The sequence below is a fragment of the Phoenix dactylifera genome, chromosome 17 (genome assembly GCF_051530095.1).
Source record: "Phoenix dactylifera cultivar Ajwa chromosome 17, Ajwa_hap1_PhDact_Kaust_v1.1, whole genome shotgun sequence".
Classification (NCBI taxonomy): domain Eukaryota; kingdom Viridiplantae; phylum Streptophyta; class Magnoliopsida; order Arecales; family Arecaceae; genus Phoenix; species Phoenix dactylifera.
Window position 1 is genome coordinate 329,589 of NC_143206.1, and position 12,997 is coordinate 342,585.

General features: G+C 39.6%; 1 protein-coding gene and 1 non-coding gene across 2 annotated transcripts; one reads left to right on the forward strand and one right to left on the reverse strand.

The window, feature by feature from the left end:
- Window positions 1-375: 375 nt before the first annotated feature.
- TRNAK-UUU (transfer RNA lysine (anticodon UUU)) lies at window positions 376-448 on the forward strand. Its single transcript has one exon. It is a non-coding gene; the product is annotated as a tRNA-Lys (tRNA).
- A 5,640-nt stretch (window positions 449-6,088) lies between these two features.
- Window positions 6,089-7,600, reverse strand: LOC149750983 (uncharacterized). The gene has a single exon (XM_089928256.1). The coding sequence runs from the start codon at window positions 7,598-7,600 to the stop codon at window positions 6,089-6,091; it is 1,512 nt and encodes a 503-aa protein (XP_089784382.1).
- Between the last annotated feature and the right edge of the window lie 5,397 nt (window positions 7,601-12,997).

Genomic DNA, 12,997 nt, shown 5'->3' on the forward strand with positions numbered 1-12,997 from the left:
TGGAAGAGGGCATAGATTCATTCTTCGTACCTGGTCCAGCCTCACAACCCTTAGCGGGTTGGTCAGACGGAATTGGACAAAGAAAAGAGAGTGCTCGACCGGAACAACGTCAAACCATAGAACACAGCTCCTTTCGGTCAAACCCGCCGGAAAGAAAGACGACCTTACCTTTTTCGTAGATAGTCTCAGTAAGAGCTACTGTTGTCTCCCCCGTTGACCTTCTTTTGTAGATAGAATCTTCAATGAGTGGAAAGGACTCCCAGACTTGCTCCGCAGTACGAGCCTCATACAGAGCCGCGCCCTTGTGATATGATAAGAAGAAAACGGGCCAGGCCGCCCTCTTTTCTTTTCCGCACCAACCCTGATTGTCAAATCGGATGTATAGCTCAGTTGGTAGAGCATTGGGCTTTTAACCTAATGGTCGCAGGTTCAAGTCCTGCTATACCCAAAAAAAACTACTCTTGTATTCGTAAGGATGCATAGTAGCGTTCAAAGAGCACTCTTTGGCCTTGAGACTCGCCCCTTTCTCATCAACATCTCGACTTCGCTCGTTGTGTGAGGTAAGTATAAAGGAGATCAGACTGGCTCGGTCATCGATAGGCCGGCCTTCTCCTTATTCATTGGATAGGGCGCGGGGGAGAGTCAAGTCAAGCACTAGTTAGTTGGGGTGGGATGCACCAAAGCAGCGTTCGTTGTACTAGCACCTTCTTTTGAAGCTAAACAGAGGCTCGAAAGACGGAGTACGTCCGAAGTCGTTGGCTGCCTTTTTGTAGTGCGCAAGTCAGAGTGAACTTCTTCTTCTGTTCTGCGAATCTACAAGCCAAAGTTGTCGAGCAGCCAGCTAAAAGAGAGAAACATGATGACTCGATGTCCCTGGCGAAAATAGTGGCTACTACTTTTTTGCTTTTTCAAAAAAAAATGGTTGGGCTAGACCAAACGACTCGGCCAACAAGAGCTGTTGAAGACTTTTGCTTATCAAAATTTGAGAAAAAAATGAGCAGTAGATGACTTTCAAAGAGAACAAAGAAGCGCCACCAAGGTGGTAGCCTAGTGGTACTGGGCAGCAATTCTAACCACAAGGTCCCAAGTTCGAATCGCTGCGGCGACGATTAAATTGTGGACCGAAGCTCACTACTTTGGCCACTGCTTGGACTTGTGGTGTAGGATCGCTCTTGAACCGCTAGTAGCCGGGGTGGTGCCGGGTGTGACGTACTCACACGTGGGACTCGAGCCAGAGCTCAGAGGAGTAGCTGAGCCGGGCCCACGGGTGGGGAGGGTATGAGTAAAATCGGTCGGGGTGCCCAACACACGGCCATTTCTGCCCGCATCGAACATTCTCCTGGCGGGACGGGGGCCCAGTAGGGGCTGCTACGCGGGGGTGGGCTTGTCCCTTCCTCCCCCCTACCCCTTTTCTTTAGCCAAAAAAAAAAAAAAAAAAAAAAAAAGAGAACAAAGAAGCCATATCATCGAATCTCACCGCCAAGAGAGGAATCATTAGCATATAAGTCCTTTATAAACTCAAAACCATTAGCATATAAGTCCTTTATAAACTCAAAACCAAGTAATTTAGTTTGCAAAGAAGTAAGCAATGCATACCTTCTGGACAATGCGTCAGCCACTTTGTTTTCCTTACCATTCTTGTATTTGATTACATAAGGAAACATCTCAATGAATTCCAACCACTTGGCATGTCTTTTTTGAAGCTTACCTTGAGATCTTAGAAACTTCAAGCTTTGATGGTCAGAATGAATTATGAATTCCCTTGACTACAAGTAGTGTTGCCAAGTTTGCAAAGCTCTCACCAAAGCGTACAACTCTTTGTCATACGTGGAATAATTCAATGATGCCCCATTAAGCTTTTCACTAAAGTAAGCAATTGGTTTAGAGTCCTGCATTAGCACGGCCCCTATGCCAACACCAGATGCATCACATTCAATTTCAAAAGTTTTATCAAAATTAGGCAAACAAAGCAAAGGTGCATTGGTCAATTTTTCTTTTAATAAATTAAAAGCTTCCTCATGCACTTCATTCCACTTAAACACAACATTCTTTTTAACAAGTTCATTCAAAGGTGCAGCAATAGAACTAAAGTTCTTTACAAACCTTCTATAAAAACTTGCTAAACCATGAAAACTTCTTACCTCATTTGCATTCTTAGGTGTAGGCCATTCTCTAATTGCCCTTACCTTCTCCTCATCCACACTTATTCCTTTCGAGCTTACAACAAAACCCAAAAACACAACAGATTCATGGTAGAATGAACACTTTTTAATATTAGCATATAATTTGTTTTCTCTCAAAACATTAAGAACAACATGCAAATGATTAACATGTTCATCTAAGGTTTTGCTATAAATCAAAATATCATCAAAATACACTACAACAAATTTCCCAATGAAAGAACGCAAAACATATTAACCTCATGAAGGTGCTGGGTGCATTAGATAAGCCAAATGGCATCACCATCCACTCATATAAACCATATTTTGTTTTAAAAGCTGTTTTCCATTCATCACCTTCTTTCATACGAATTTGATAGTGACAAGAACCCACCAGGAGACCTGCCCTAGGAACCCTTGAATCAATTTGCTATACTTGCCCCGAGATCGCTAGAAAACAAGTTGTAGGAGATCAGATTAGAACTCTAAGGAAACTAAGTCCTTAAAACCCTAATCCTTGAAGACGCCACAAAGGTTGATCACTCCCTTTGATAAGTCAGAATTTTGTATTCTAATCCAAGAACACAAAAGAGCATAGCAAAGCTTGCCAACACTTTAATTCATTCATGATAATCCCTTGGTTACATATGGCAGCCTTTATATAGGCTTCAAACTAAGCTATTGGAAAGGACACCATCCCCTTTCCAAGGCAATAAGTAAAAAACGTTTTCCAAGTCACAACTTCCAAGTTACAACTTCAAAATAATAAATGACACAACTTTCAAGGTTCCTAACTACGAAGTACATGAATAACTTAGGAAAAATGAGTTGACAAGTCAAAACTTCATGTACAAGTAATTAGGAACACAACAAGACTCAAGCCCAAAAGTACCCACGAAAAATGGGCCTAAATAGCATCTCCACGTGGATCAGCCTTGTTTAATGGCTCCAAGCTTTGTTCTTCAGCATTTACTATGTAAAGATAAGTGATCAATCTTGGTGAAGCCTTAGAGTCTTCTAGAGCAGCCTCCTTCTCTTGAATTTCCATGACTAGTCCATATAAAGCTTCTTTCATTTGTTTTGCCCTTGCTCTAGTCATTGGACCTCCAATTCCTTGTAATGGATCTTTGGAATTAGCTTGAACCATTCGGCCAGCCCCTTGATCTCTATCATTCCCTCCCTCCTCGAAAGGATTCGTCCTCGAATCACCTACATCAAATAAGGATAAATCAGCAACATTAAAAGTAGCACTAATATTACTATAGTTGCTTGGCAAATCCAGCTTGTAGGCGTTGTCATTGATCCTCTCTAAGACTTGAAAAGGTCCATCTCCTCTAGGCTGTAGTTTGGATTTTCGTTGTGTTAGAAACCGTTCTTTCCTCATATGCACCCAGACCCAATCACCAGGTTCAAAAACAATCTTTACACGTCCTTTGTTGGCTTGCTTAGCATATTGCTCATTCTTCTTTTCAATGTTAGCCCGAACCTTGGCATGTAAATCCTTCACAAATTCTGCCTTTTGCTTTCCATCAAGATTAGCACGTTCTTTAGTAGGCAAAGATAGAATATCCAAGGGAGTTAAAGGATTAAAGCCATAGACAACTTCAAAAGGTGAAAATGAAGTAGAAGAATGAACAGTTCTGTTGTATGCAAACTCAATGTGCGGTAAACATTTTTCCCATTGCCTTAAGTTCTTTTGAATGATGGTACGTAACAAAGTAGTGAGTGTCCTATTAACTACTTCAGTTTGTCCATCCGTTTGAGGATGTGCAACAGTAGAAAATAAGAGTTTAGTTCCTAATTTATTCCACAAGGTGCGCCAAAAATGACTTAGGAACTTCACATCTCTATCACTAACAATTGTCTTAGGCAAACCATGCAAACGAACTATGTCTTTAAAGAACAAGTCAGCAATATGTATTGCATCATTGGTTTTAGAACATGCAATGAAATGAGCCATTTTGCTAAATCTATCAACAACAACAAATATGCTGTCCTTTCCACTTTGAGACCTTGGTAATCCTAAAACAAAATCCATAGAAATATCAATCCAAGGTTGGTTAGGCATGGGTAAAGGTGTATACAAGCCATGTGGTAAAACTTTAGATTTCGCTTGTCTACATGTAATGCATTTATCATAAACAGCTTGCACATCATGCTTCATGTTAGGCCAATAAAAATATTCATGCAAGATATCTAAAGTCTTTTGCACACCAAAATGTCCCATCAGACCACCCCCATGAGTTTCTCTGACAAGCAATTCACGGATAGAACAAATAGGCACACACAACTGATTTTTCTTAAATAGAAATCCGTCATGCCTATAATACTCACCAGATGCACTCTTTTTGCATGTATTCCATGTTTGGCAGAAATCAGAATCATTGGCATACAAGTCCTTAATCAATTCAAAACCAAGTAACTTAGTTTGCAAGGTAGTAAGTAAAGCATACCTTCGAGACAACGCGTCAGCAACGATATTTTCTTTTCCATGTTTGTACTTGATGAAATAAGGAAATGTTTCTATGAACTCCAGCCACTTAGCATGCCTCTTATTAAGCTTACCCTGGGATTTCAAGAACTTCAAGCTCTCATGATCAGAATGAATGATGAATTCCCTCGGCCACAAGTAATGCTGCCATGTTTGAAGAGTTCTCACTAATGCATAAAGTTCTTTGTCATATGTTGGATAATTCAAGGCTGCCCCACTTAGCTTTTCACTAAAATAAGCAATTGGTTTGGAATCTTGCATCAAAACAGCTCCTATTCCAATTCCGGATGCATCACATTCAACTTCAAAAGCTTTATCAAAGTTAGGCAAACTTAACAAAGGTGCATTAGTTAGCTTATCTTTCAAATCAGTGAAAGCTTGTTCATGCTGATCATTCCACTTAAAAACAACATTCTTTTTAACAAGTTCATTTAAAGGTGCAGCAATAGAACTGAAATTTTTAACAAACCTTCGATAAAAACTTGCTAAACCATGAAAACTTCTTACCTCGTTCGCATTCTTAGGTGTAGGCCAGTCCCTGATTGCCTTCACCTTCTCCTCATCCATGCTAATACCTTGAGAACTAACAACAAAACCAAGAAATACAACAGATTCCATGCAAAATGTACACTTCTTAAGATTAGCATATAATTGGTGTTCTCTCAATTTGCTAAAAACAGCATGCAAATGTTGTTCATGTTCATCCAAGTTCTTACTATAGACTAAAATATCATCAAAGTAAACTACCACAAATTGACCTATGAAAGCACGCAAAACATGATTCATCAATCTCATGAAAGTACTAGGTGCATTAGTTAAACCAAAAGGCATCACTAACCACTCATACAATCCATATTTAGTTTTGAATGATGTCTTCCATTCATCTCCCTCTTTCATACGAATTTGATAGTAGCCATTTCTCAAATCAATTTTAGAAAACAAACAAGAGCCATGTAATTCATCAAGCATATCATCTAATCTTGGGATAGGATGTCTATACTTAACTGTTATTTTGTTGATGGCTCGGCAATCCACACACATGCGCCATGTTCCATCTTTCTTTGGGACTAGGATGACAGGAACCGAACATGGGCTAAGACTTTCTCTGACAATTCCCTTTTTCACCAGCTCATCCACTTGCCTTTGGATTTGCTTTGTTTCTTCGGGATTAGCTCTATATGCAGGTCTGTTTGGAATGGTAGAACCAGGCATGAAGTCTATTTGATGCTCTATGCCTCTTAAGGGTGGTAGTCCATTAGGAATCTCTTTTGGAAATATGTCCTCAAATTCCTGCAATAAAGTCACAACAACACTAGGCAAGGAGGGGTTAAGATCGTTAGTAGAAAGATAAACATCCTTGTACATAAGTACAAGTAGTTGCTGTCTTGAGAACATAACACTCTTAACCTCATTTTTTTCAGCAAACACACTCATTTTTTTACTTTTCTCTTTTTTTTTGAATACTTTTCTCTCTGCTCTCAATCTCACTCCTTTCATTTGCATTTTTCCTCTCGGACTCACCTTCTCTCTTTTTACACTCTCTCGCTATCCGAATCTGATCTTCATAAGCTTGCAAAGGTTTGAGAGGGGTTAGGACTACAGTGCGGTTGTTCATCATAAAAGAATAATGGTTTTTGTATCCATTGTGTGTAACCTTCCTATCAAACTGCCATGGTCGTCCAAGCAAAATATGACTAGCATGCATTGGTGCCACATCACAAAGAATCTCATCTGTGTATTTGCCAATTGAAAATGAAACGAGCACTTGCTTGTTTACCCTCACTTCTCCACATTCATTTAACCATTGCAACTTGTATGGATTAGGATGCTTCATGGTGGGTAACTCCAGCTTATCTACTAACAAAGTACTAGCAACATTAGTGCAGCTTCCGCTATCAATAATCATGGTACATACCTTTCCCTTCACATGACATCTAGTATGGAAAATATGTTCACGTTGCTCCTTATCACCATCATCCTTAGGCTGGATGCTTAGTGCTCTTCTTGTCACCAACATATCTCCATGTACAGGTTCTTCAATGTCAATATCACTGCAATTTTCTAAGGGTGGCATCTCATCCTCACTTGAACTAGCACTTTCAATGTCACCATTCTCCAACATAATCATAATCCTCTTGTTTGGGCATTGGGAAGCAATATGCCCAAATCCTTGGCACCTAAAACACTTAACATTACGTGATTTAGAAGAAGTGTTAGTTTCGGTTTTACCTTTTGAAATAGCAACCGAATCTTTTGGCTTTGCATCTTCTTTTGTTTTTGAGGCAGATTTGTTATCCTTCCAATTAGACTTCCATGTGGAACTAGAAGCCAAACCCGATTTGGATCCTTTGGACTTGATTTGCTTTTCTATTTTGATGGCCTTGTGCAACAGCTCCTCCATCTCCACATAGTGTTGCAATTCAACCACATCAGCAACCTCTTTGTTTAAGCCTCCAATAAATCTTGCCATGGTAGCCTCTCGATCTTCCTCTATATTAGCTTTAATCATTGCCATCTCCATTTCTTTATAATAGTCTTCCACACTCATGGAGCCTTGAACCAGCCCTTGTAACTTTCTATGTAAATCTCTATAGTAATAGCTAGGTACAAATCTCTTGCGCATTACCAATTTCATATCTTCCCATGACCGAATTGGCCTTTCTCCAATCCTTCGCCGACTAATCATCAATTGATCCCACCATATGCTTGCATAATCCGTGAACTCAACGGCTGCCAATTTCACCTTTTTCTCATTTGAATAGTTGTGACAATCAAACACATGTTCAACTTTTCTCTCACATTCCAAGTAAAGTTCGGGATCATTCTTTCCTTGAAAGATAGGAATCTTCATCTTGATGCTGCCCAGATTATTATCTTTTGAATCATCGGCCTTCTTTCCCCTTCTAGAGTAAGATTCATAATCTAAATCTTCTTCATCATCTTCAAACATCTGCCCCCTCAAAGGTTTGATTCTGCTTGGTGATTCCAAATCATCCATTCGTGCACCAAGCTTAGTAAGTTGATCAGCAATGGCTTTCATCCATAACTTCATATCAACATCTGGTTGTTCACTACCTCCACTACTCATCTTTGTATGCTGCAATCAAAAGATTAGTATAAACAGAATAGGTCCTCACACACTTCTCTCTCGGGTGGACACTCTTTTATGGCTTTTTCTTGATGATGAACTCACACTCTTGCCTTTTACCACTCAAGCCAGCCCTCTTTATGTTCTTGAAAGAATCAAAATCAACAAATCACAAAGAGCGATCAGATGGATGGTGGCAAATCTCCAAGAAAATCAGAATTTTAAGGACTTCGATGAGGCAAATGGTACTCACAAGAAAAATTGTCTTAAAGCATCAAGAACATAAGAAGACTTCAAAAGGAAGTAAAGGATATGTAATAGAAACAACTAGAAAGCAAGGAGAAATAAGAACAAGCTAAGCAGCCTTGTAATACGTAAAACGGTCTTGTAACAAGTGAAACAACCTTGCAACAAGGGGTCTTCAGCTTTGCAACAAGTGAAACAGCCTTGTAATTAATGCCCCTTAATCAATAACCTTCTTTCTTTCTTTCTTTCTTTCTTTCTTTTCTTTTCTTTTTTTTTCGTTTTTTTTTCGTTTTTTTTTTCGTCTTTTTTTTTTTTTTTTTTTTGAATCAAACTAAGTAACAGAAGATTAAAGAACAAAACAGATTAGAGGAAACAAGAAACACAAGGAACTGAAAAAAAAACAGAAATAAGAGAACGAACAAAGAAGCTTAAAGAAATAAAATAAGAACAAAGGAACAAAGATGATAAAGGATAAGTAACCTGATTTCAAGAACCAAAGCTCTGATACCAAATGACAAGAACCCACCAGGAGACCTGCCCTAGGAACCCTTGAATCAATTTGCTATACTTGCCCCGAGATCGCTAGAAAACAAGTTGTAGGAGATCAGATTAGAACTCTAAGGAAACTAAGTCCTTAAAACCCTAATCCTTGAAGACGCCACAAAGGTTGATCACTCCCTTTGATAAGTCAGAATTTTGTATTCTAATCCAAGAACACAAAAGAGCATAGCAAAGCTTGCCAACACTTTAATTCATTCATGATAATCCCTTGGTTACATATGGCAGCCTTTATATAGGCTTCAAACTAAGCTATTGGAAAGGACACCATCCCCTTTCCAAGGCAATAAGTAAAAAACGTTTTCCAAGTCACAACTTCCAAGTTACAACTTCAAAATAATAAATGACACAACTTTCAAGGTTCCTAACTACGAAGTACATGAATAACTTAGGAAAAACGAGTTGACAAGTCAAAACTTCATGTACAAGTAATTAGGAACACAACAAGACTCAAGCCCAAAAGTACCCACGAAAAATGGGCCTAAATAGCATCTCCACGTGGATCAGCCTTGCTTAATGGCTCCAAGCTTTGTTCTTCAGCATTTACTATGTAAAGATAAGTGATCAATCTTGGTGAAGCCTTAGAGTCTTCTAGAGCAGCCTCCTTCTCTTGAATTTCCATGACTAGTCCATATAAAGCTTCTTTCATTTGTTTTGCCCTTGCTCTAGTCATTGGACCTCCAATTCCTTGTAATGGATCTTTGGAATTAGCTTGAACCATTCGGCCAGCCCCTTGATCTCTATCAGATAGGATCCACTCTTCAAATCTATTTTAGAAAACACATACGAACCATGCAATTCATCAAGCATATCATCCAATCTAGGGATAGGATATCGATACTTTACAGTGATTTTATTTATGGCTCGGCAGTCCGTACACATGCGCCACGTCCCATCTTTCTTCGGAACCAAGATCACAGGAGCAGAACACGGGCTAAGACTCTCCCTCACAAATCCTTTTTGCAGCAACTCATCTACTTGCCTTTGAATTTCTTTTGCTTCCTCTGGACTTGTTCTGTAGGCTGGTCTATTTGGGATTGAAGAACCTAGAATTAAGTCAATCTGATGCTCAATATCTCTTGTAGGAGGTAATCCATGGAGAATTTCTTCTGGAAAAATATCACCAGATTTCTGTAACAAAGAAGCAACCATACTAGGCAAAGAAGAATTGAGTTCGTTAGTGAAATAAACATCCTTGTGTATGAGCACAATTCGATTTTGGCTTTGACACAGATTTGTTATTTTGCCAATTCGATTTTCCATGAGGAACTAGTAGTAAATTTGGAAGTACTCTTAGCTTTCAATTGCCTTTCCACTAGAATAGCTTTGTGCAGCAAATCCTCCATCTCTATATAATGTTGCAATTCTACCACATCAGCTATCTCCTTCTTTAAACCTCCAATGAATCTAGCCATAGTTGCCTCTCGGTCTTCTTCAACATTGGCTCTAATCATGGCTATTTCCATCTCCTTATAGTAATCTTCCACACTCATGGAGCCTTGACTTAGACTTTGCAATTTTCTGTGCAAATCTCTATAGTAGTGGCTGGGTACAAACCTTTTTCTCATGACAGCCTTCATCTCATCCCATGTACCAATAGGCCTCTCCCCATTTCTACGTCTACTAGTCACCATTTGATCCCACCAAATACTAGCATAATCATGGAACTCAACAATGGCTAGTTTAACCCTCTTCTCCTCGGAATAATTATGACATTCAAACACATGTTCAACCTTTCTCTCCCACTCTAAATATAATTCAGGATCATTTTTACCTTGGAATGCAGGGATTGTCATCTTAATACTTCCCAAATGACTGTCTTTTCTTGATTCATCTCTTTGCCTCCTTCCATTACTTCTTCCATCCGAATACTCCTCTTCTTCTTCTTCTTCAATCATCCGCCCCCTCAAAGGTTTGAGTCTGCTTGGTGATTCCAAATCATTCATTCGTGCACCAAGCTTAGTAAGTTGATCAGCAATGGCTTTCATCCATAACTTCATATCAACATCTGGTTGTTTACTACCTTCACTACTCATCTTTGTATGCTGCAATCAAAAGATTAGTATAAACAGAATAGGTCCTCACACACTCCTCTCTCTGGTGGACACTCTTTTATGGCTTTTTCTTGATGATGATCTCACCCTCTTGCCTTTTACCACTTAGCTTCACCTTATGAGCTCTTAAATAAGAACCCTTTGGATGTTTCTACACAACAGGAAACAGTAAGGAGTCGATGATAACCTTAGGGAACAAGAACTCGCAAGGAACAATTTAATTGGAACCAACAAAGGGTTCAGGGAAGGTTTGAATTGAGAACAATTCAATGGAAGCGTTAAAGAACCCACAAGGAAATTAGAAGCAAAATCTGCCCCGAATTTTTTCTTTTTTTTTTCTTTCTTTTTTTCTTCTTCTTCCTTCCCTTTTTTTTTTTTTTGAAATAGCAGAACAGAAAGGAACAAGGACGATGACACAAACCGATTAAAGGAAGATGTCACCAAGGATATAGAGATAAACAACAGCGGAACACCTTTTTTTTTTTTGAATTAAACAAGATAAACACACAAAGGATAGATAACACCTGATTTCAGGAACCGGGCTCTGATACCAAATGATAAGAGCACACTTCGGACCGTCCTGGAAACAGGTAGAGAAAGAGGAACTTGACCCTAACCGCGACCTGCCGGTAGAACCAAAGTTATCAAAAGAAGCGTGACCCTAACCGCGACCTGCCGGTAGAACCAACACTATCAAGTTCTAATCCAAGAACAAAGGTGAAGCTCTCACATAAGAGAAACTCTCAAATTTCATTCATGCATTCTCCCCCTCTCAAGTACAATCAGGTGCTATTTTAAGGCTGAAATGGCTTCAAAGAGAAGCAACTCCTAGGAAATTACATAGCACTACTTGTCATGCATTTTTCAAGGCTGCATTTACCAAGGCTTGGAAAAGATGCATGTTACACCTACTCCTAGAAAAGTAACCAGAACTTAGGAAAAAGATCCCAAAGTAATTATAGTGACTTTGGGAACTACAAGAAAGTCTGAATGTGACTTGGGGAATACAAAACATCATCTGAAATATCACCCCAAAAGTATGCACGAAAATCCAAATACAATAGGAAAGTTGGCTTTCCCATGAATGCTTCTTGTCATGTGATTTGGACTTTCCAAAGTGTTGTCTTCAGGTTGGACTCAAAGCATCTTCACCCAATTGTATGGAAGTGGCCCAATTAGGTGCAGCCTCTATCTCACGTTGGTCTTCTTTTCCTTTGATTTTTATGATCAGGCTTTCCAAAGCTTGTTTCATCCTCTTAGTCTTGGCCCTAGTCATAGGACCTTCAATTCCATGCAAAGGATCTTTAGATGGGCTGGTTGCGTCTCTATCAAGCTAGGTAGGGAAGAGCCTTTAATTAAGGCTGAAGAATAAGAAGATGCCCATTTCTATTTAAGAAAGGGCGATAGGAATAAGAACACAAGCTTTTAAGGCGGAATAAGCCTACTTCCATGAAAGAAAGAAGGAAAGGGCTCATAGAGGGTTTGGCTCTACTCTACTTAGGTAGAGAAAGAAGATGAAAATAAATGCCATTCCAAAGAAAAAGAGGTGGTTACAAAATGATTTAGATTTAAACCAGTAGCCAGGGCTGGCTGATAAATAAGAGGGCGACGGATAAGGTCGGAATGGCTAGCCAAGCAAGGACAGCATGGAAGCAGGTTTCTGTTGCCTTTGTCGCGAAGTTTGAAGTTTGTTCCTTATCTAGAGCTGATCTTTCCCGAAGGAATTTTTTCCTCGCCTATCTTTGGCCTCAAGGGCCGGACAGAAAAGGAAGTCGTAGACACTTTCTTTCAATTAATATCTATTGCCCACCGTCCACTTCTATGCAAAAAAAAGGCCTTTACCTTCTTTATAAGCCAACTATCAATTGTATAATTGGTCTTCGATCTACCGCTTTCAAGCTCAAGTCGTTCTACGATCAAAAGCCAGTCGTATACTCTTTTTGCAAGCTCAATCTTTTCCAAATCAAGATCTCTGTCTGTCTTCGTTCTCGCAAGCTCAGTCACCAGACAACAAACTTCGTTCTCGAAAGCGCTCAGTCTCAAGCTCAAGCTAAGCTGTGGTCTAATCTCTCTGTCCTTCCGTCCCCCCTATTAGCTAGTTGTCCCGTCCGTCGTCCAATCCCTCCCTTCGTTCCTATAGTCCATTAGAGTAATGGGTCTAAAATCCCGAAGTCCCTGAGAGCCTTATTTGATTTATCGGAATGCGGTTTAGAATCCGTCCCGTCCGTTCTGTCCTCTACTAGTCTCCTCAAATAGCAAACATCCGCTGAGATCGAGATGTCCCTTAATTTAGTCGGTACGGTAATAACGAGAGTATATCCCGGAGTTCCGTACCCTTATAGTACACTAGGCTTGTGGTCTAGACTCCTTCCCTCACTTCGTTCATGATAGTCCATTAGTA

Bases quoted from the DNA above. Each gene is read 5' to 3' on its own strand.
- LOC149750983 (XM_089928256.1), bottom strand. From the start codon at position 7,600: ATGTTTGAAGATGATGAAGAAGATTTAGATTATGAATCTTACTCTAGA.